Raw genomic sequence first — 24,481 nt, forward strand, 5'->3', positions numbered from 1 at the left:
TCTAGAAAAAAAGGTCAAAACCCAAGATAATGTAGTTAATTTTATAGATGATACATGCAGTATATTCTTACCTTATATACTGTAGCTTGAAAGCAATCAGTGCCTGAAATTGGATTATTCTGCCTGCAGGACTGTGCGATCTGCAATACATACTGTATGTTCCTCTGACTGTTCACATCAAGTTTTAACTTCAGCTTGTAACATCAGAAAAGAAAGCTTTTTGTGATGTGTCTTCAATCATCAAGCAAAAATAAGTCATGAAGAAGAAATGGGGTTAGTCATTGTTAATGTGGCACAGCAGATGTCACAGCTGACCCAGCACAAGCTGCCTATCCTCCATACATTTATGAAAACTACAACCATGTGTACACATTACGTTAACCCTAATGAAAATACACCTGACAAGTCAGCTACCACCTGAGTCCCAAATATCCTTTGATAATCAGAGACTTCTGTGACCCTGCTGCAAATGAGGAGCAATAGACCAAAATGTAATGTATGCCAGGATTCATTTATCAATTTTCTTCCAATATTTTGTGCTATCCTAAATTCCAAAGAAACACCATACATTTGGACAAGCCCTGTTTTTTGCTGGTCATATTACACTTCCTGCTAAACTGGCACAGAGTAGAGACTCTGAAAAGCCACTCTGCTCATGGTGAGATAATGAGATAGTAAAGCCAGGCATCTTCTTCATGAGGGACAATTCATCTGACCTGCTGGACCTTAGCAGAAGAGAACATACAAACTCCACACAGACAAAATTAAGTGCAAGACTTGAACCCTGGATTCTGGAACTGCAGCAATTCTGTTTTTTTTTTTGTCAACACTTATCACCATCCCCTAAGGTACCAGTACAGAGACTGTCCAGTTTCAAAACATTTTATTTCACAGCATACTTTTAAACACATTATTTTATTTTACAGCTCTTTCTCTTTTATTTCTCCAACTTCCTGATTCAGTATCAATATAACAACTGGCTACAAATTACATTTCAACATACAATTTACAATCTTAACTGACAATAGAGGAAGGAGGGAAATCTGTATTGCTGAGATACAGGTAGTCAAGGAAACAAGGTTACTGTCATCTGAAGATTGGAAAATGACTTGAGGAGAAACAAAGAGAAGAGTTGTGTTTAGGTCTCAGGAAAGAGCAGGAAAGGACCTAAACAGTATATAGTGGAATATTCCAGGGAGTTTGTGTCCACAGGATTAAAATTTATTTTTTACTTAAATACAATTTAATTTAAGTTAAAATTTATTTGTTCGTTTTTACATTCTTATATTGAATCCACCTCTCCCTCAAAAAAAAACCATAATAAAAAGGCATAAGAAGAGAAACTGTGACTAGGCTGTGCATTGACTCTGCATTATTGGAAAAACATTGCAAGCAATGAAAAACGAACACATTGTACATAATACAATTTAGGAAACAGCTTGCCTCAACACATACCTATTAATACTGAAAACATGTAGTTACCAAAGGGATATTTCTTCTAACATCTTTCATTACTTATAACACTATTACATATATAAACCATTTTGTAATGTAGTTAAATTAAAATATAACATTAAATACATTTCATACATATATACACAAAAGTGCAACAGTACACATGGAATAAACAGTTACAGAGGTAGAACACTGACAGTGTGGTTTTCATGACTTTTTTAAATCTTAACATGTGAGCCCTGAATTGGACAAGACATTTAATCTCATCGCAGCAGAAATTCATTATATTCCTATTGCTTTTGATCTATTGTTCTCTGTTAAGTTTTTTTTTATTTTGGTTTAATTTTTATTGCGAATTTATAACTGCAAAACTACCCTCCGCACAATAACAATCAAACAAAACAATATAAAACCCCTGACATTTTCCCCTAGCCACACAACTCCATTGCTACAAATTTGTATTTTAAACATTTTATCTCCTTATCTAACATTTAAGTGCTGTTTTTAGTTTCTTCTATGATTTTTTAAATGCTCTTGGCCTTTTTATGTTGCAGACACTCGCCTGTAAGACACTCAGTTTACATTTATGTCATAACATCAGTTCAAAACAGACACGTTGATTAAAGGTTTATGACTTCAGTCTGTTCCCAAAGCTGCAGGATTTGGTTTGATTTGGGCACTAGAAAGGAAATAAGAAACGCTTCCTATAGCTGATGCTGTCTTGTAAGACACATCCTTATATCATTGCAGATCTCCTTCTCCAATTCTGGTAATCAAATAAGGCAGAGGTCTCTTGCAAATGCATCACAAGAAGGTGACAAGATGCTTTTTCTAGCAGCCATAAAGAAACTCATCTGAAGCAACTCTGCACAAACATGTTAGCAATTGTAGTGTTTCAGAAAAGCGCAGCAAATTTGACATCCTTATTGTCTTTTAACATAATTCATACATTGTTTGTGCAACAAATATGAAGTTTGTTTCATTCTGTGAAATCATTTTGTTAAAAAAAAAAATCATGGACTCTATGCCTTTCCACTGAGATCACAAAATCTGGTCACCTGCGACAGGCTGTTGTGAGCCAGCTTCAGTTGCACATATAAAAAAAGGGCATCTCTCTCCAATCCACTGCCTTCCATTTGAGGCTAATTCCATACAAGGCCCTTATGAAACAAACAAAGAAGACAAATCACACCTTTAACATGTTAATACTTTCATGAGACTCCTTGTCTTCTTCAGGTTTGAGCTTTTGTTTCCTGATGACACCTAACAAAGAAAATATTACAGAATCAATACCATTTCCTCAATTTTGAACCTCTCACTTTTACAGTTTCCAGTACATGGTAACTGTAAAGGCAATCCCTACCATATAGCTAATGATTCTGAATTATTACAACAGAAATAAAGCTAATTCAATGGCTTTGGTCTGAACTTACCAGTGCGTTTTGCTTTCCTCATGACCAGAATGACAGCCACAGTGGTTATTAGAACTACCGCAATGACGATGCCCATGACTTCAAAAGAATGGCCCTTAGGAGGCTCTGCAAAAGAATCAGTAAAAATGTTAAGCTTTTTCTTTCATTTGTAAAGACACCATCCTGTGCGTTTCCCTGTTACGTTCCTGAACATTAGGGACCACTTTCAGAGCCTCTGTTTTCAATCCATGAGAATGCTAATGTAAGACTCCGTTTTTGTGACTGTTTCCATTAGAATAAATAGAGCCTGCAAAGGTAGTAAACACTGTATGAGCACAACCCTTCACTTTCTCATCATTTGACCCCTAAAGGAAGAGATTGGTGCACCTGATGTGTCATTCATGCAGATTCACTCTGACATCGTCATATGACAGAAATGTGAAAAAACACCTTAAGGAAAGTACCTCAGTAAACCTTTCCCTTCTAAAGCTCTGAAGTGCCCAAGATTTTTCAAAAGCTCGTCAGCCCCTTCCACTGCTTACTTCTTACAGTCAAACTCATGCGGTTCTGCAGGATTTACGGGAATGGATTTATTTGGAAAACACCAAGTACTTCTTTTACTTTCATTTTGTTTAGACAGTATTAATCTGAAGTGGCTCCAATTTCAAGGTTTGTGTTAATCGCCCCTGCTGCGCTAAAGAAGTCACACAGCTCACTTCACACATGAGAAGTGGTAAGTCCCAGGAAGGAAACTTGTCTTGTGTCTTCTCGACAAAAGTGGTAAACCCCTTTTATATAAGCAAGTTTCCTAGGTACTATCTCAAATACAGTAACAACATCAGAGTGAGTCATCCAGAGAACATATTTTTGAAAACAATGTGAAAGGAAAACACAGGCGCAATGTACAGAATATACTGTACCAGCATTAAGAAATAAGACTAGTCTGTAAAGTGAATATTAGAATGTACAGGTATAGATCTACTGTAGACTTCAGCACTACAGTCCTCTTAGAAAAATATCAGTTAAGCACATTTCATTAGCTCATATACCAACATGGCAGACTGATGTGTATGATGTCATTATTTTTACAGATTTAGTGATTATGATGAGCTGAAAGGAAAATGTTATGTGACAGATAACTGCTATGATTTTAGTTTTGGAGCTGGAAAATCAATGCTTCATTTTTGCAGTTTACTTCCATCCATTTTCTAATCACTTAACCCAATACAGGGTTGCAGGGGAGGCAGCAGGAACACAGCAGGGTACACCCTGGACTGTCCAGCTCAGGGCACACACAGACATAAACATGCACACACTCACACTAGGGCCACTTTTCCCAGACACCAATTAACTTTCTAGTACTGTATGTCTGTGGACTGTGGGGGAAACAACAGCTCCTAGATAAAAAACACACAAATACAGGGAGAACATACAAACTCTTGTACAGATAGCACTGTAGTGACTGAATTGAGGGCCCCAGCACTGCCAGGCAGTGATACCAAACCACTGCGCCACCCGTGTAGTTCACTTGTGCAGTTCATATACACGTACAGGATAGCGCTTACTTCAAGACTCACCTGGTATTCTTTCTTTTTCATAGTATATACGCTTGTGAATTTGTTCTGTCTGTCCAGGAGTGCTGACAATGCAGTCTACATATCCGTCTTGCAACTGTGACAGCTCCAGTGTGAGGTTGCTGGTTACAGTTAGGGTCTTGTCGGCGTTTTCCACGCTCTGCTGGGCGGCGAGTTTGGCGAGGCTCTCTGTAACGTTCCATCGGATCTCGGGGGCCGGCTTGCCCGTGGCCGAGCACATGAACATCACTTTCTTTTCCGAAACAGCCGAGGATGAAATCTCACGTTGCTCGGCTCTGATTTCGGGCTTACCTGAAATTACAATACAGCAAATATAACTTTATCTTCATGACAACAGCTTAGTAGTGCTGTACGTGCAGGTATGTTGCACTGCGAGAATGTTAAAGGAATTCCCAAATTCACAATACTTTCGGTTTCATTTCTGTTTTTAAAGCTGTTGAATCATGTGTAAGTGTCAAAGCAGTACTTCAAAAAGTACAGGGGATGATCTCACGTCATGTGATGTTTACTGACGGAGAAAAATATGAAGCTGTACATTACCTGTCACCACTAAAACTCCCCAAAAAGGTTGAAAAACGCCAACTAAATCATGCTCTGTGTTTATTTAGTACGATGTCATGGAAACGATAGGCTGAAACTAATCAAACTCTCCAACATATAAACACACCTTGGAGATTATCTGTTAATGTAAACAATTTGTCTTTATCTTTATGAATACAGATTGACACGGCTGTATTCGTATAGCATTCAGTATTACTTTTGAAAGACATTAATTACTCATTAAGCTTAACGACGTCTGGGCCAAAACGTTGGGTCAAAATCAACTATGTTTTTGTACAAGTAGTTTACAGTTTAGTTTATATATTTAGGTGCAAATCGAAGATTTATAACAGAATTGAGATTAGAATTGACAACAGTTCTAATTTAATAACTCCAGGTAATAACTACAGTTTATCATGACAATAGTTTCCATAATTTACCGCGTGCCATTTCGTAATGTGCTCTGTTACTGAATAATAAATAAAGCTTACTGTATACAGTCAGGCAGATTTGTCCTCGTATAGATCCATTTGGGTAGGCATTAAATGAACATATGTAGCACGCCTCGTCTTCCAGTGTCACATTCCGCAGAGTTATTCTTGTCGTTCTCAGGTCGGCGTCAGAGAGGTTCACTCTCGTCGAGTATGACGGTAAGATAGTAGTTCCATATTTTTCACTGTGGGTTGCCAGGTTCTCGGCAGTTCGGTCGTCTTTGTAAGTCTTCTGCCATGTGACTTGCAAAACGCCGGCCGTTTCCGGGAGGGTGCAGGAAAAGGTCACCTCTTCGTGTACATACGCTTTAGTAGTTCCAAACGCCTTTACGTTCGCGCACAGGGCTGCTGCAATGAAACAAAGAAATCATGTAATGGCTGCCTTGATATCAGCAGTAAGTATCAACGATTATTAGAGCAGAGCTTTGAGCAATAGTGTGCAGTGCTGCGGAGGAATTACAGAAATGACATCACCCCCTATCTAGACCGTGTGAAACTTCCACTGCAGAGGACCTGTTTTTTCGGTGATGAGATCTCTACTGTCTTGCAAATGTGGTGTCGTATCCAACTCAGTATTCCCTGGGAACCTGATCAATATAATATAAATATAAGACGATTTTCATGTAACACATGAGGACAAAATATGCTCCACATAACCTTTGTTTACTATCTTTCGGGTTCCTTGTCCTGTGTAAAGATAACTTTAGCTTTCATTCTTAGGTGGCAGTAACATTATTACATTACTCTTATTACTAGCAAACGCATTAACCACACGGAGAAACCGATATAAACACACACAAGCAACGATATAAGGCACTAACAATGCACGCAGGAACTGCCTGTATCACTGATTATCCTGGGACGTTTTGCAGAGCCTTGCGGAGGGGGGTACAGATTTCCAGGGATAATGAATGGGATACAGTTTCGGGAGGAGCAGGGAGAGTAGCACTCTTCACCCGAGTCTGCTGCCCGAGTGTCTTGCGTGTCTGAATCCAGAAGCCTTTGATACGACGGGTGTAATCACGATCTTGACTGATAATGGGCACTCTCCAGCATGACAATGATCCAAAACATGCATTCAGTTACAGTTTTAGCACAGCGAATTATGTTTTTTAATAATAAAAAATCTGCACTCAGGTTTTCAGAACGTATAATACTAGAAAAGACAAGGTGATGTAGAACATAAAACATTCATTCAAATTAAAGAAATAAAAGTCGTAAATAAAATATACATTTCAGCTTACCTTTTGAACATATCAAGATCACGAAAACAAATAATCCCATTGTAGCTTTCATTGTGATGCAGTTGTATCTGGTTTATCTTCCAATAATATCCCGAAGGCACTTTTCACTCCACAGTCACAAACACTGAAATGACTGTGAGTAGCGTCAGTTCAGTATTTAAGCTCCCTCAATGATCGGACTTCCCCTTTGTTACTGTCAGTAATACATCTGTAGATTCCAAACCACAACACAAGCAGTGTGTCTTTAAATTGAATAACAAAAACAATTTAATAATTTGTAATAATCTTTGGGGCCCTTTGTTAAATTCCTGAACTTGGGGGTGCTACTGTATGTACATGGAGTTTATATGCTCTTCTTTTATTCACATGGGTTTCCTCCCACAGTCCAAAGACATAGTTTTTTGTAAAGGAACAAGTAATAGGTTTATTCTATGCTGAAAAAAAAAGAAAAAAGAAAACACAACGTTTCGGCCATGGAGCCTTCTTCAGGTGTTTTTTGTAGTTTTGTTTTGGGGGGGGGAGGAAATTGGTCCTGGTGTGAGTGTGTATGTTTGTGTCTGTGTGTGACCTGTGTTGGACTGGCGTCCTGTCCAGGGCATATCCTGCCTTGCACCAGATGCTTGTGGGTATAGACTCCAGCTCCCCCAGGGCCCTGAACTGGATGAAGTGGTTAGAGTATGGTTGTTTCCCACCATTACAAATAGGAGTATCTGTCCTAGTTGACTTATCTTTTAAAACACTGTCATACACAGACCATATGTGTGTAACAGCAGGCTACATTATGATTGTCTTTTATACATTTTCCATGTTATGCCTTAGAATTACTGCCAGGAATCATCTCATATTTACTAATGAATCATGAATCTTGCAATGTTCTCTTTAAGAACAAATTTCCTTAGTAATGTAAACTATGGCTGATTCATTACTTGTAAAAAGCCTGCTTAAAAAGTAAGTAGTTCTGTTTTTTTTGTAGTAAGAATTTACTCGTTTCCCTTCATGTTTCCTCTTCAGGGACAATCCAGTCCAAGCTTTCAGTAAATGTAGTTAATTGTTACGGAAATGCTTATAGTTTCATGTAATTTACAAGGGTTGTTCTATTGCATCATGAGAAACATTTTTTTCAGTTGAGAATATTGTTTTTATTATAGAATGCTATGGAAACAACAGTTCAACCTACCTACAGTATATATGCCCTATACCTTAACCAGACCTGCTTGAGAAACATATACTGTGCAGTATTAAGTTTTCCTGGGCATTTTATTTTTTTCTTATTTCTACTTTATTGTTCTCTCTCTCCATTTTCTTTTCTCTGAAAAGTAATGAAGCTACTGCCACACTCATCTCTGCCTTGCAAGTACAACATGATTGATTCTATGCTGAAAAGAAAAGAGGCACAGCGTTTCAGCTGGGACTCCTGAAGAAGGCATCACAGCCAAAACGTTGTCTCTCTTCTTTACAGTACGGAATCCAGCTTATGCATAGTGACCCAACTACTTACTTAAACTTCAACATGTTTGATGCTGGGTTTATTGTTTTAAAACAGGGAGAACACCATCATTAAAACCAATAAGTTAGTCCACAATATTCTTTTCTTTATCTGGATCTGTGCATTATGGAAGCCAACCCATTGATTCAGAAACACAAAGCACACAAAAATGGAAACTGTGAACTGGAAACTTCTTTACATAAAGAGCTGTGGTAGTATGGAACAAGCTATCATCATGTTGTTGAAGTTGATACACTGGCTTTTTTCAAGAACAGGCTGATCATGATTCCCAGATGAATTAATAATAATAATTGCTTACACTTATATAGCACTTTTCTGGACACTCCACTCAAAGCACTTTACAGGTAATGGGGACTCCCCTCCACCACCACCAATGTGCAGCATCCACCTGGATGATGTGACAGCAGCCATAGTGCGCCATGATTGATAAGGGCCAATGGGAAATTTGGCCAGGACGCCGGGGTTACACCCCTACTCTTTTCAAGAAACACCCTGGGATTTTTAATGACCACAGAGAGTCAGGACCTCATCCTGATTATATATCTCATCCAAAGGATGGTGCCTGTTTACAGTATAGTGTCCCCGTCACTACACTGGGGCATTAGGACCCACATGAGCCACAGGGTGAGCACCCCCTGCTGGCGCCACTAACACCTCTTCCAGCAGCAACCTTAGTTTTTCGCTGGAGGTCTCCCATCCAGGTACTGGCCAGGCTTACACCTGCTTAGCTTTAGTGGATTGCCAGTTGTGAGTTGCAGAGTGATATGGCTGCTGGAATTAGTTACTAGCAGCATAACAAGCTACTGTAAATGGGTAGAATGGCCTCCACAGTTCTCTTATGGTAACCTTTCTCTGTGTGAATTTTGTTATTAAGATACCCTGAGTTAACCAACCTATTTCAGACCTGGTGGCACTCAGTCTATCATGCCTTCGTTGCTTGGACAGCGTTGGAGACAGTTTCATCTGTTCACGTAATAAAACTGTATTAACAAATGTTTGCTAATATGGCAGTTGCAGTAAAAATGCATAAAAGAGGAAGATCCCACATGATCTGACAAGTATTTATTAGGATACAAGTATTTGTATTCGGGTGTAAATATTGCAAGCATGGTTGTTATGCTGCTCTCTTACAGCTGATGTCTTCAAATTGATTGAGCTTTATGATAGCCTGGTGTCCTACCAGCTCGTAGTGTTGCCTGCCGTGTGCCAAGCTCTAAATTGCTGTTCTGATATATACATTTCTGATAAAGCACCTCATCTGGAGGCTGACTGTGCTCCAGCATCCCCAGGTAACACACTGGGGTATTAGTTTGGAAATTATGCACCAGAGGCAAGAGCACCACCTATTGGCCCACCAGCACTACTTACAGCAGCAACCTGTTTTTTCTTAGAGGTCTCTTGTCTTATAACTGACTGGGCTTAACCCTTAGTCTCTGAAATCTGATGAGGTCAGACTACAAGGTCTTGATGATGCTGCTAAGTGTGTACACATTGCTCTTGTTTCCTTGAGCAAGTTACTTTACCACTCTATACCAGTTGGGGAAATGGTGGCATGATTCCTCTCTGTGGGCCCAGTTAGGCCTACTTCTGAACCCCCCACCCTTCCATTATCAGAAAACCATTTATTCCTGGTAAGGGTCACAGCAACCTAGAGCATATCATGGGACTGTGTAGGCCGCAAGGTTGAGTAAATTCCAAAAACCAACAAACCAGTCTCTCCAGAGACTGAATGCGTATTGTGAAAAACTGTTTTTTTCGTTTTTAATAAATGAACAGTACCAACATTAAATTGTTCATTCTTACTTCCTCTGAATTTCTGTTCATTATGAAATAACGACTGGAGACACACTACAGTTTAAAAGTAAAAAAAAGGTTCAGCATGAGGAGGTGATAGAGAAGACAGAACAGGGGAATGCAGAGATAATGTAAAAACAGAGCTGTTTCGGGAAGTTGTGAATTACGAGATTCTGTGGGATGACTAGGACATGAAAACTAAAGGCATGTTGGTGAAGACATTCTTAGTATTATTTTTCCACCATGTCTGCTATATGTGCTTAAAGGTTTAAGATCCACATACAGTAGTTACTTATTTTTAATTCATTCATGAGTCAGTTTAAAACAAATGTTGCAGGTGACAATACAAAACATACTCTGTCTATAGTATAAACATTTAGTGCTAAATTTGTAATTAGTAGTAATTATAATAGTGATTATAGTAATAGTAATTATAATTAGTTGTACTGATATACAGCTTTTCAAGTCAAAGAATCTCAAAGCCCTGGATGTACAGGAGGGGACCCTCTTCATCCTGGGACACAATGGGACACACACACAAACACAATACAAACTGGAATGCTAAAAGATTACAAGAAGACAAGATTAACACTAGGTTAGTATCTGACCAGAGTGCGAGACAGCAAAGGGAAACAGCTGTGAAGAAGTACAGGCTCATTGACCACAGCCTGGCCATAGAAACTGGGCCGCACAGGCAAACCTGAAAGGACTGGTTGTACTCCCAATGCAAGCAGGGAGAAACAGTGACAGAAATGTACTTTCTGTTGCACTGTAAGAAATATTCTGGGATTACATTTTTCCTAAAATAACAAATCTAATTCCAGAATTTCCCACTTGGCAGAATCAGAACAGCTCTCAATCCTACTGGGTGAAAGGGGAGGAAACCCGATAGAGCTGCAGTCCAGGATGTGATCTGTCACAACCTGAGAAGCAGAGAGCGAGTCTGTCATGAATGTTTTATGTGATGTATATAAATGTCTCAATGCAAAGATGTATAAATGTTGTGTTTATTGTACCCACTTTAGCCATACTGTAATTAATCAGTCATGCCAATAAAGTCCTTTTAATTTGAATGTGCAAATTTGGGAAAAAGTTCCTTAACACTTTATTCATTGAGGGACGTAAGTAACATCTAAAGACTATAAATAACATTTCAATGTAGAATTCAGTGTTGCAGAAGGGTCTTGTATCTAGCATTGCATACTGTTTCTATATCGGGTACTGGTGTGTTTGCAACATAGCTATTAATGACTTACAAATACACAAACGTAATAACATTGACTAAAATTGGAGTAAATTATTAGAAACTAACAAGTACTGGAGTTTTTAGTCTTCAGGAATTAGCAGCAGGCTAATGGTACAAAAATCCCTTCTGTAAAAACAGAGCATATTATGAAATCCAAGACACAGGAAAGTAAACCAGAACCAACTGAACCAATGATTTTCTTTCTGTTGATTTGTTAATTTCAGAAAGTTTGAAACATTCTTCTGCTTAATAAAGCACTTTCACCTTGCAACACTAGAGGCATCGGAGGCATCTGGGAAGGTGCCTGTGCTGGAAAGCGGAATGTGTCACTTTTTTGTGAGAAGTCAAATGTTTTCTCAGCATCCAACTGAACTTTAAATTCAAGTCTATATTTCCTGTTAGGTGTGGAATTTAAGGGTCTTTACCAATTCACTTAAAAAAGGAAAATTCCCCATTAACATTGCCCCCTTTCAGTGATTCACTGGGACTCTTGAGGAAGCTGCCTGAAAGGTCAATAGTAAATCAATTACAAGCAGAAGCAGAACAGGTTTCTCCATGCGAAAATCGTGACAAATCAAATAACTCACGTGAGCTCTGAAGTTGCTGAGGAACTCTGAGAAACTCAATGCAGCAATTCATTAATTTGAGTTATTAAATTAGTCTTTTAGCTTGGTCAAAAAAAAAATAGAACACTGAAATGCTGTTTGCCAGAGTTTCCACCAAATTTTAAATGATGGGTTGGGAAATGTCAGAATGCCCATCACATTTCTCAGGAACGTCTGAGGAACTCCATGCAGAAAAATGGGAACCATCTGCACTGCCAAATTTCTACACTACAGGTGACAGGTGTGATGATTCCCTGCACAGGAAAGCAACGATGAAGTGGAATGACAACTTTAATAGGAGCAGGAAGTGTACTAATTGCAGCAGAATTCCTTCTCTGCACAACTCCTGACATGTCCTGACATTTCTGCACTAAAATAAACTCACAGGTTGGAGTCCAGATAGCTTGGTGTCCCAGGGGAAGAGGATGTGTTACAGTACATACTGTATTTATAAAAATGATTCAGTTTTGTTGAGTGGGGTGTTTTCGGTTTTAATATTTTCTTCTTTCAAAGATGTGAAGATTTCCAGTTATTAGCCTGGTTTCCCCTCACATTCATCTCGTTTTGTTTCTGCCACATCCACAAAATTCTTCAGCACAGAAAACACAAAGCACAGTGAATCTCTGATTTTATCTATAATAAAAGTGCAAAAGAAATAATGAAATCAGTGACTTTACTCAATAAATTAAAACAGTGATAGGAAAGATTATGAAGGAGAGGAAGTCTTTGGTCCCATCTAGCCCACCTGATTATTAGTAGCCAAATGATCAAAGAATCTCATCTGTTTCATCAGGGAGGACATTATTATCATCATCAACATGGTTGTGTAGTTTGTTTCAGACTCCCACAATAAAGAAATGCTTCCTGATGTCATATATAAAAGCACATTCTAACTGAAATGTGCAAGCCTTATGGTATTTCAGTCTTTCAAGGATGAATGCTGGAAAAGCAATTTATTTTTTCTGCTAAAAAAGCACAAACATTGTACATTTACAACTGCCTACTAAAACTAGATAAGGCTATGGTCAACACCTGCGTCTATAAATCCAGAATTTAACACAAAATGATTGCACCTAAATTATCTGTCCAGATAATTAAACTTTCTAACCAGAAAGGTGCGCATTCCTAGTAAAGATCTCGGATGAGTAAAGTGACTTTTACTAAATAAACACTACTTTTATAAGACCAGGAGTTATTATGACTTTTAAAATATATATATATATTTGTTCATCTGCAGCTGCTCACATTAGAAATGTACTCTTTGTACTACTTCATAAATTATTATTAGTATTGGTTGGGATGACATTTAATGTCTTCGTGCGAAGCGAGCGGCGCTACCTCTGTCCGCGAAGAGAGGGCTTTACGGGAAGCGTAGTACTGAATCACAGTTTCGAGGGGGTTAGTGAGATCGATGGTATGTGAAGTCGAGACTGGGTCTTGACGCCAGTGTGCCGCTGATATTGAATTGGATATCCTATTTACAAATTAAATAAACTGGGGAAACAAAACTCAAAAACGCCCAACTTCCAGAAATGAAAGTTCGGTGACTGCGCTGTTTTTTCAGCTGTGCTCAATGTGATGTCTAGCTATAGGTTTCCTAAGAAGACAACAGAATGAAATGTTGTCAGATATTTCACACATTTGGCAACACCGAGCTGCCGAACACAGTCGGAATGCCCACCACATTTCCGTGGACTGAGGAACTCTGTGCAGCAAAACGGGAACACCTTCACTGTGCTAACGCTTTCCACATTGCAGGTGAAAGGTGTGGATTCCCTTCACAGGAAATTTGTTAAAAGGTGGATTCTGTTCCTCGTTATACGCGTTCCAGGAAGCTAATTTCCTGCGTAATCATCAGTCTTTATGTACATATATAAATATAATTAAAGGATATTTATTTTATGAGTCGACGTTTTACAGTAGTATTTTTACGTCCGAGTGCCGCAAAAGTACATGACGCAACAGGATATCCCCTACTTTCGTTGATAACCGCTACTGTAGTAGCTCTGTGAGAGATTTCTGCCTTATCAGGGGAGAAGGAGGGCAGTCGAACTGACGCGCACTCTGTTGCAATGTGACCGCTGTCGTCCTAGAGAAATCCAACCCTGGCTTGCCTGTACCGCCGTCCCAAGCTCTTTGCTTAAAAAAATACCAGTATGCAGTACTGGTCAAATTTCAGATAAGAGAACATGCTCTACCACACCGGTCTCAAACTTGAATTTCCGGTGGTCATAGTATCTATTCAAACCTGGTATCAAGCAACTCAAGTATTTTTTTTTGTTTGACGTTTTCCCAAGAGCTTTCATAGTTGAATTCTTGACACATTTACTTCACGAAGTGATGCAGTTTAGCACTGGTGAAGCACAAACCAGAAGATATGCCCTCCGAGAGCTGTGCTTCTCAATCATTATCAATCATTACAATACACGGGTATTTATTGAAAGGCTGCTTGTGTAAAGATTGCATTAATTAAAACTGAGAACATGAGACATTGCTTTACCCAAATAATTTTGTGTTTTGAACAAGCTACCCAACTACATTGTAGAAGCTAATAGCCTGGCTTCTTTCAAGAAACAGCTTGATGAAATCCCTGAACTAATTAACTACTAGTTAGCAAACAGTCTAGATGAGCTGAATGGCCTCCTGTTGTTTGTAACATTTCATGTTCTTTGTTTTGTGCTCTTAGGATGCAGTCAGAAATGGAAAATTATGTAACTCAAAAGGAATGTTCATTCCATCCCTTTTCTAATTCTTTTATCCAATACAGGGTCACAAGGGAGCCAGAGTCTATCCTGGCAGGTAATAGGCACAAGGCAGGATACACCCAGTATTGGATGAATCCTGTCCATCTCAGTGTACACACAGACACATACACACTGACACCATGGCCATTTTTCCCAGAAGGCAGTTAATCTACCACTATGTCTTTGGATTGTGGGAGGATTGTGGGAGCAAACACAGGGAGAACATACAAACTCCAATCAGGTGGCACCCCAGGAATTCAACCCAGGCCCCCAGCACTGCAAGCAATTAAGCAATGCTAACCACATGCATTGTCCTGTCCATAACAATTCATAATGCAATTAATTGGACTTTACAGCAGCTGGCAACTTCTCTGAAGTTTGTCATGAACTGCCTTAACCTCAAGACATAGAGATGGTTTGACAATGCAGGGGATTCCACTCATTCTGCACAGCTGTTCTTACTGTGTGACTGTGGGATCTGAGCCCATTCTAGAATTAGGGCATTCTGGAGCCAGTTAGAAAAATATCATTTATTCTGTAGTAATTTTAATTCAGTTGTACATTGAAGAATAAATAGATAATGAGAGGCTATGCTGTAAGAATGATCCCAATTTATTACTTTCTTTTTTGGGAGGGGATTATCTGATGGGAATGACTGGTCACATTTTTACTTTCGCTTTCCTATTCTAGGAATTGAAATCTCTAGCCACAGAGGATCCCCTCGGTGTAAGTTTTTTATACCACACGTGTGTCACAGCAACTTACTGGAAGAATTCAAAAGAGGGACTATGCACAGCTGGTCTTATTCCGGAAAGTCATGTCATCTGCTGATGTCGACCAGAGAAGCCACCCACCTCTGGCTTGTGGGCAGGTAGCTGCTGGACGATTCTGACCTCACTCAAGTCTGGCAGGGCTTGTTCGTTTATATCTTGTATCACTTCATTTAAGGTTATAGGGGCAGAAGGAGCTGTCCTAGTGTTCTAACCCAGGGAGGATGAGAGAGGAAGATAGTTTCACCTTGGAGTTTGTTAGCTTGTTGCGGGTGAGCTCCATCATGCCACCTTGAATGACAGATGTGAGGATAAACAGGAAGGTCTAGGAAAATATTTCTGACCCCTCCTCTTTGTTAATGTCTTTTTTAATAACTGTTGCTGTATATCCCTCTTTTGCACTTAGCTTTAGTAACAATTTTACAGTAATGCTAAACCTTTCAAGAAACATTTGGTAAGCTCTAAAGTTTGCAGGCTTGAGTGCTATCAGTAGGAAAGGGCAGAAATAAATGCCAGTAATCAACAGTCTCATGACTTTACTTTCTTTTCAACAGTTTGGCCACATCCTAATTAGTGCTTGAATGTCTAAACGTTTATTTGGCGTAATTCCCCTGACTCAGGGAATGGCAGCCTTCAACAAGAATGAGCCAAGGAGCTGCTGAGAGGGTGTAGATAAGGAGGAAGGAGAGGTCCAATAAGCGCAAAGCGGACTGAGGAAGAGAGACATTTATGAGGGTTGCTATCGCAGGTCAGGACCTGGTCCTGCACCTGGATCAGTAATAGTAAGAGTCACGGTCCTGCAACACTTTTGTTAAAGCTGGAGCACAACTGAAATTAACACCAGGATCAGCTAAAGGTCCCCTGCAACTCCATATGACTAGCAAATATGGGAGTTAAAGCTCCCCTAACATCAAAACCATTGCTCTGACACCAGACATGGACTGGATACACTGTACTAAACTAGATGTTGTCCTGTGGATAAGACATTACACTGAGGCCCAAACTATTTTGTCATGAAAAACCCCACGGCTCTTTTCAAAAGAGCATTAACTGTAGTGTCATGGTTAAACCACATTCTGGGCTTGCTCAAACTGGCCTTCTTATTGTCACGATTGTAGTCCCTCCCCCTTAAGGGCGCTCTGGCTCTTTCACTTTTGAGTTCATTTTACTGAAAAGCAGAAATGAAAAATTAAATAAAACATGGTGAAATACTGTGGTGGTGAAAGAACTAAAACCTCTTTTTCAAGGGACTGTTGTGTAGCTTGGGCTGCAAAGGATGTTTATCATCCTTTTTATTCCTCAAGGAGTACAATTTTAATACACCTCTAGTTTGAAACAGCTTATTACATAGTAATAATACAAAATACAACATGTAATATGTAAAAATAGAATAAATTATTTAGGAAATTATTATTAAATTGAAGGATTTTTAACACAGGTACTGTCACGATTGTAGTTCCTCCCCCTTAAGGACGCTCTGGCTCTTTCACTTCTGAGTTGATTTTGTGCACCTGCCCCCTGTTCCAGCCTCCTATTCAGCCCACCTTAAAAGCCAGACGCTCACTCTCTTCTGGGCTCTGCATTGGTTCCTGTACCAGGCGAGTCCAGGAGCTGTAGCGTCTGGTCCCGTTCCCCTCTTTTTCCCCCCGACCCTCCACCGGATCCCGCTCTGGTTTTTAATCCCATTTGTCTTCGTCTTGGATGGACCGCCCAGCTCTGGACATTTGCCTCGTCTTGGATTTACCTTTGGACTCCCTTTTGAACTGTTTGCCTTGGATTTACCCCTCAGAACACCTGCGCACCATGGACAAGCCCCCTGTATTCATTTCTGACCCCTGCATTCTTTTTCTCCATGTTTTTTCCACTCTTCCCCGGATTGTGTCATCTGCATAGGGTCCTGAAAGAACGCTTTCGTTGCAGGTACTCTGGTACCTCCGGGGGAAAGGTTTATGTTAGAGAGACAAAAGTACTCACACCACGCACTCTTCTTTAGTTTTCGTGGAGTTTTTCTCTGTTTCCAAGCCAGTCTGCAATCCGTTCTCTCAATCCTTATTCAGTCCGAGTTCCAAAGTCCATAAATTTCCACCAATCCGCGCTGTATCCAAATCACAAACTGTAAACCGTAAACCTTTATTTCTTCCGTAAATCCGTTATCCTTAAATCTGTTCCAATACCAACCGACTTCCACTATCTCCTCCAAACGCATTCACCAACTGGCTTCCGCACTGGTTCACTGTTTCCAGGGCACATATATTTTGTTTCCTGCTGAGACACACCTGTGTCTCATTGTTTTTCGGACTAAGCCCTTTCCATCTGCGGGTCAGCTGACTTCTCTTAGCGGCCATCTTGGTCAGGTCTAAGTCAAGAATAGTGAGCACATTGTTCCTAAAATACCTGTCCTGGATGACCCTTCCTCTGGTTATCTTACAGTACATATAGTTAGATATATATTAATAATAATAATGGATAATATTAATAATACTTTCACAGTGACTGCATAGTTTCTGTAACACATTAATGAGTGATGGAAGATACCTAGTATCTCTACTGCCTAACTAAAATATTATGAATGTTGTCTTACATGACAGTGTTGGCCTCATCAGTCCATAAAACTGTTCCAAAACTCTGTTGGCTGGTTTCTGTAATTCCAAGCAAATGTTTATAAGGTTAGTGGTGATACAGTCATGTCATGGCCTGGATTTGCCTGGCTGTCCCAGGAACTGGCTCTCTTGAGTTTACTGATAATGTAACTGATGGTGGAAAGCAGCAGAAGGAGTTCTGGTGGTTCTAGAAACATTTTGTTGGCACGTGTGGCCTTTCATACACTTTCATACAGTACTTCACCATGCAGAATGATGTGACCCAAAACGTACAGTATGACCAATGCAACCAAGGACTTTATCAGTGTAACCAGTGTAAAATCATAGCCTGGCCAGTTTAATTTGCAGACTGACCGCATTTAAATGCTGAAGAAAAAATTGATATCAGAACCATTCTGTAAGTTTGCAAGATTTTCCAGCAAAGGCTTGAAAAAGCATCTCAAATGATTGCGCAAGGGGTTTGGTGATCTCAAGGGGCTGCAGTTTTTCATGCAGTTATTTCCTTAAAGAAATGTGCAAATAAATGCTGGCTTTTGCACTCTGAAATTTCCCTGTCCACTTGAAAACAATGGATTGAAGACAAAGCCAGTTTGTGTTCTGAAAAGATCAAAGCTGTGCATGGGATTACCCGAAAATAGAACACATTATCTATTGTATTTTCATTCACGTTGATCTCACGATTAGAAATACAAATTGGACTGGAAAGAAAAAATATCAGTACTTTTGGGATTGTTTTAATTTTTTTTTACATTATTTACAAAATTCATTTTTAAAATGTCAAATAAATCTGTATCACTGTCACACTTCTCCTTTCCAAAGCTATATCTGGGTGTTTTTGTTGAAAAATATCCCCTCAGCGACCCCAGTCCCAGAGGGTGCCGTGTGTGCATGATCTTGTGGTGTTCAGTCTCTCTGCGCTGAGGATATCCAAGGGAGCTCCACCTTGAGCCACCTGTGACATGGTAGATGTCTCATCACCCCTGGGCTTGGACTGGTGCATGCAAACCTTAGGCCGTATTATGACAGCTATACTCTTGGTTTTAATAATTCAGGTTGCTGGGCTTTTTGCGTCCTTTTTCTGTGCATATAGCATGTGTACTATTATATGTCCATAACTAGAAGTGTTTCATTTCCATAAAAATTGAAACGTTGCTAAAGAAAATTCAAATAGTACCTCCTCCATTAATTCATTAGAGTTAATTGTTCTAGTATTATTATACTAGTATCTAGTATAATATGTTTATTAGCATAAACACATTAGTATTGTAACAAACCTGGGGGTGTAAAGTTAAAATTTTGGAGATTATTAAATCAGGTCCTGACACCCTCCTACTATGCAAGCAAATTAGAAAGATGAAATTTTCTACAGTTGGGGATTACAGAGTGTAATGCAGCACGTCTACACCAGACTAGAAAATACTAGCCTATACTAGCCTACTAGTCCGTCCCTATACTCTAAACATTAAACATCTAGACCTAAAATAGGCCAAGAAAGGAACCTGTTTTCTATAAAATAAAACAGATCCCAACCAGGACTAAGTCTCCGTCCCCAAATGGATGCTCACAAATGAATGGCCAACAAATTTACCTATTCTTACTGTACAGTGGACCACTAAAATAGAGATTTCTACCTTATAGATTCCACAATAAAGGAAATCAGAATTTCCAAATCAATAAGAAAGCACTCTTATATAATAAAACTCATGAGGTATTCCTTTAGGCATGACAGCTCTTTATTTGTATCACTTTATTGAAAATATAAGTCTGCTGAAACACTGAAGGGTGAAAGAGAAAAAAAACATAATTTGTGGGGAACTGACAAAAATTGTCTACAAATGTGTAGATATAATATAATTACTTCCAAGGTGGTATACCAATACTAGACCCTCTCACATTGGGTTTTGCCTGTTAAACATTATTAAACATTCTATTAAACATAGTATTAAACATTCAGACCCCTAAATTAAAAGCACTAAATGATCTTGATTTATTTGAGTCTATGATGAACAAAGAATTACTCTAATAGTGACCCATAAAACAAGTATCCTCAGAGAAGAAGTAGTTTACCATGCTGCTCCTAAACGGTGATGTGGGAATCCATAACACTGCGTATCACTGCAGTGTCTCAGATCTGTAAAAAATCAAACAGTACATCTGACTTGAAATGGGAAATGCATTAACAAAAATAACCCTTGATGCCACAGAACCACTGATTACTGAAGAGTTCTGCAAAGTTAGAGATATACTTGAACATCATCTGCCATGCATACAGAATACTATAAAATCTCTCTATATATACTATACCATAAAAAATCAAGTTTATAGGTTTTGATCCTATTTAATTATTTCAGATCCTTCTAATGGTTTCACCGCTGAATGTACTAGATTAATTTTAATCTATTGTATAACAAGCTATAGCAACTGAGAATAAAGTTTCATTTACAAAGACTCAGGACTCATATAATGCAGCAGGACATTTAATTTTATTCCATCTGAGTGAAATGCTTTTACTGACAGCAGTAACAGCGATCTGCCTGCAATTCAAGCCCATGGCCCTCCAGTCTGTTATCCAGAGTCCTGATCACTACTTCAAATGTACTGCCCCCTGAAATCTCCACCAATGTAAATGGCCCTAGGGAGATTATATGATTATATTAGAAATATATACAAGTAACAACATAAAATGATTTTTCTTCATAGAAGTGTATAATAATAATCTGAATCTGAATCATGAATGATACAAGAGGTTGCAGTTCAAGATGCTCTGAACCCTGTTGATTCAGACAAGTATCTGAGCACCACCTGTGGTGTCTTTGAACTCTAAACAACTTAAAATTGGCAGATAATCAGAAACGCACATTTTTCTTTCTAAAATTATAGTGCATATGCCTACATACTGCAATCATCTTGAGCAAAGCAGAACACATTTCATCTTCTCCTTTTTACTCCAGCATAATTCAACAGCAGTCTATTAGGCACACATATACCTGCTGACTCTCTAAGCAACGTCAGAGGGACCCCAAAGAGAATTGGAGACCTTTCTAACGGTCAGCCAAACTCCAGCAAAGGGCAGCAACTACACCTGCATCCGTAACACTCAGAGAAGCGAGGCACAGCACAGGTATTCTGGGAAAGGCAAGCCAGCCTTCTCACCCAGCCTAAGCAATCTTCCACTCCTACAACATGAAAAAAAACTATCGTCACCATGGTTATCGTTAAATATACAGTATTTACTCAATGCATCTAGTTTTCTAGTCAACTGATTAAGCTTGAGATAAAGGGGGTAGAATCGAAATTATAATAATAAATGGTCTTGAAAAAAATTCAGTTTCAAAATTAAATGATGTGATCGGTGTCGTCAACTCATGTTCACCATTGTCCACTGGGTGTTCACTTTTCAGTTGTCTAAAGTAATTTCTGCATTGCACTCTAATGAAATGTATTTCCAGCCCACACGTGTACACACATAGACAAACACAAATAGAATCCAACAGAATGAAAACTTTTGAGAAAATTGCATTTGCTAGAGATCTCTATTCATTCAATTGTGAATATTGTCTCCTCTTTCTGTATTCCTCTTCTGCCTCATAGTGTATTTATGGTTCATGAACTCTAGGCCCCAGCTTCCTATTTTCTGAGCCAGCTGACTCTACTCTTGGCTTTCAGTTTGTATTGAAGAGACCCACCGAAATTTCCTCCAGAGGACCATTCCCACGAATGGACGAATGGACATCTGGTCATTATCAGCCCTGGCAGCTGGATGTGCTGCTCAGTGGAGTATTCCAGAGGGGTCACGGGATGTAGGTCTCCTATTAAAATAAGTACATGAATATCTGGAGTCCAGTTACAAGGTTTAAGTAATTTACCATAAGTCTAATTTTCAATTTCTTCAAAATAAACATGCAACACTCCTGTCTCATAAATAGAGGTAACATGTACTGATGCTGAGCAGCACATGGCATTATACTATTGTGTTTAAATTATCTTCACATGAAGTGTTAATTATTTGTATCACTTTAATCTTCTTACTTCAACTTCTCTTAAAATGTTTTTAGAGTTCTGAACTCAGTCGCTGAACACAGCTGTTTTAAGGACTGTCATCTCTAAACACCAGATTCTTTGAATGCAAGCTGTGAATCTATCCTGTGGGCCATAACAGTCAGCTACTTTAACATGTTTAAAAGCTATTCAAAAGAAGACCAAGACCAGTGTCCGTCTGATACCTCTCCAGCACCATCACGCAGAACAGTGCTGTAAAAACCAGTGCCTTCTCTTGGAACTAAAATAATTTCTGAAGCTGTGCTTTCTGCTTTTCACCTATAACATCTCACTACTTTGTATAATACAAATACCAGATAATGTGTGCCATGAGACACTAGTCATACTGTGTTTCAGTCCCACTGGTGCCAGTATTCTTATACCTGTAACTTCCTTCATCAGAACTCTGAAAGTATGATATTTTAAGAGAATTCGTCATCATTATTGTTACTCTGGAGTCTCCACAAGTACTTCTGCTTCATTCAGCTCAAACTGGAAAGACACCCAATACTCTGTTCCTCTTGATTTTCCATTTTTCTAACACTGCCTCATTAGATATTCAGTTCAAACAGAAACAGGTCCTTCTCCACAGTGACACTCACAAACTGAAATTCTGTAAGAAATATTTTTTCCGAACAGGGAATTGCAAAAGTATATCTAATGTCAGTTCTCCATTTTTGACAGCAAACTAAACAAGACATTTACAAAAAAAATTCAGGTGGATAGCTGTGTCATCATGCGCAGGCTGCAAAGGAACAAGTAATAGGTTTATTCCATGCTGAAAAGAGAAGAAAGAAAACACAACGTTTCAGCCTTGGAGCCACACCTGAAGAAGGCTCCATGGCCGAAACGTTGTGTTTTCTTTCTTCTCTTTTCAGCATGGAATAAACCTATTACTTGTTCATTTACATAAATTGCATTTGAACAGACTCTGATATTTCATATCACAGTGTCAATTTCAGTGCAATATTGTAAAAAAATAATTTCCCTTGTTAATTATTTGTTTAAATAAAGGTTAATATTTTTATTAAATAATTAATTAGCCATGAAAATAAGAGCATGAAATATTTTCAATTATTTAATATGTAATAACATATTTGTCTTCTTGTAGTGGTCATAACACAAATATGAACAGATTAACAGGGATAACATATACATTATTTTTTACTCATAAAAATAAAAGTACTCCAAATACTTTTCTGAAAGCATAACACAGAATTTTGAATTTCACATGATGTATTTCTAAATCACAAGAAACTCACACAATAAAAAATAATACTAGCATTCTAATACCTGACAAAAATTATATTGCATATCATCAACATATGCATGCTTTGAGTTTATTTTCAAGCATTTTTAAAATGGATTTATTATATATATATATTATATGTATTTCAAATATAGAAAAAAAATCTTTGTGATAATTACTTTGAAAGTAATGTAAAATGCTGGTGTTGAAACACCATAAGGTTACTATCAAGGGTCAAATAAATACCATATAAATGTGACAGACTTAATTGTGTATGACAACCTAATTTTGTAACCAATTTACGATAATAAAAAAGTGTTATATAGAGAAAACGTTTCAAAAACTACTTATGTCCCAACCTCTAAACACATTTTTGTCTTGCTATCAGCAATGTCACCCTGCAACTCCCAACTACCAGCCACTTAAGTTAAGCAGGTATAAGCTGGCCAGTTCCTGGATGGGAGATCTCCTGGGAAAAACTAAGGTTGCTGCTGGAACAGGTATTAGAGGGGCCAGTAGGGGGTGCTTGCCCTGTGGTCTATGTGGATTGTAATGCCCCAGTATAGTGACAGGGACACTATACTGTGGAAAGGTGCTGTCCTTTGGATGAGATGTAAAACTGAGGTCCTGACCAAATTATTACTTTTACCTTCAATTTAAGTCTCCAGAAATAGCAGCAACCGTAGAAGAGCTACTGTATGTTCCAGAACATTTTATCTGTTTGCACCAAGGATATAATTTGCAGAGGAAAAGAGTGAAATATTATACTGGCTGAAGAGCACCTTATGATCACAACAACAAAAATATACAGATGCAAGGTATCACAGCACAGTAAAGTGAAAGTTTGAGAAAAGTTTAATTTGTGATGAAAACTGCCATTTCTGGAGAACACTGGAAAAAGACACGCACAAGGTGGGGTACAGTGCAGTGTCTCTAATTACAATCAGTGTTACAGCACATTTTATAGTCAGAGTCCAGCTATGGTCACACTATGATATTACCAGGAGTTTATGAGTGACCATGCCACTTATGACTAAGAAGCAATTCTTAAAAAATGTTAGGGGGACAGAATACTGTAAAAAAAAGTTGCCATCCTTCAGATGAGACGTAAAACTGAGGTCATGACTCTCCGTGGCCAGAGAGTTTCTTCAAAAGAATATGGGTTGCTTACCTGGTGTCCTGGCCAAATTT

General features: G+C 38.7%; 1 protein-coding gene across 2 annotated transcripts; it reads right to left on the reverse strand.

The window, feature by feature from the left end:
* Window positions 1-866: 866 nt before the first annotated feature.
* Window positions 867-6,878, reverse strand: LOC148676265 (OX-2 membrane glycoprotein-like). 2 transcript variants are annotated; one of them, XM_088606222.1, is made up of 5 exons: window positions 6,738-6,878; window positions 5,494-5,841; window positions 4,445-4,753; window positions 2,889-2,993; window positions 867-2,615 (listed from the first exon to the last, which is right to left on the reverse strand). In XM_088606222.1, exons 1-5 carry the CDS (start codon window positions 6,787-6,789, stop codon window positions 2,497-2,499), a joined length of 933 nt encoding a protein of 310 aa, XP_088462348.1. In that variant the 5' UTR covers window positions 6,790-6,878; the 3' UTR covers window positions 867-2,496. The 2 variants fall into 2 exon arrangements, with proteins under 2 accessions (XP_088462348.1, XP_088462360.1); XM_088606234.1 differs by having other exon boundaries at window positions 867-2,718.
* Window positions 6,879-24,481: the final 17,603 nt, after the last annotated feature.

The sequence above is a fragment of the Lepisosteus platostomus genome, chromosome 2 (assembly GCF_059453375.1).
Source record: "Lepisosteus platostomus isolate fLepPlt1 chromosome 2, fLepPlt1.hap1, whole genome shotgun sequence".
Classification (NCBI taxonomy): domain Eukaryota; kingdom Metazoa; phylum Chordata; class Actinopteri; order Semionotiformes; family Lepisosteidae; genus Lepisosteus; species Lepisosteus platostomus.

Coding starts and splice junctions, on each gene's coding strand:
- LOC148676265 (XM_088606222.1), bottom strand. CDS start 6,789: ATGAAAGCTACAATGGGATTATTTGTTTTCGTGATCTTGATATGTTCA. Junction 5,842..6,737: donor GATCTTGATATGTTCAAAAG/GTAAGCTGAAAT, acceptor GTTTCATTGCAG/CAGCCCTGTGCGCGAACGTA. Junction 4,754..5,493: donor AATCTGCCTGACTGTATACA/GTAAGCTTTATT, acceptor TTGTAATTTCAG/GTAAGCCCGAAATCAGAGCC.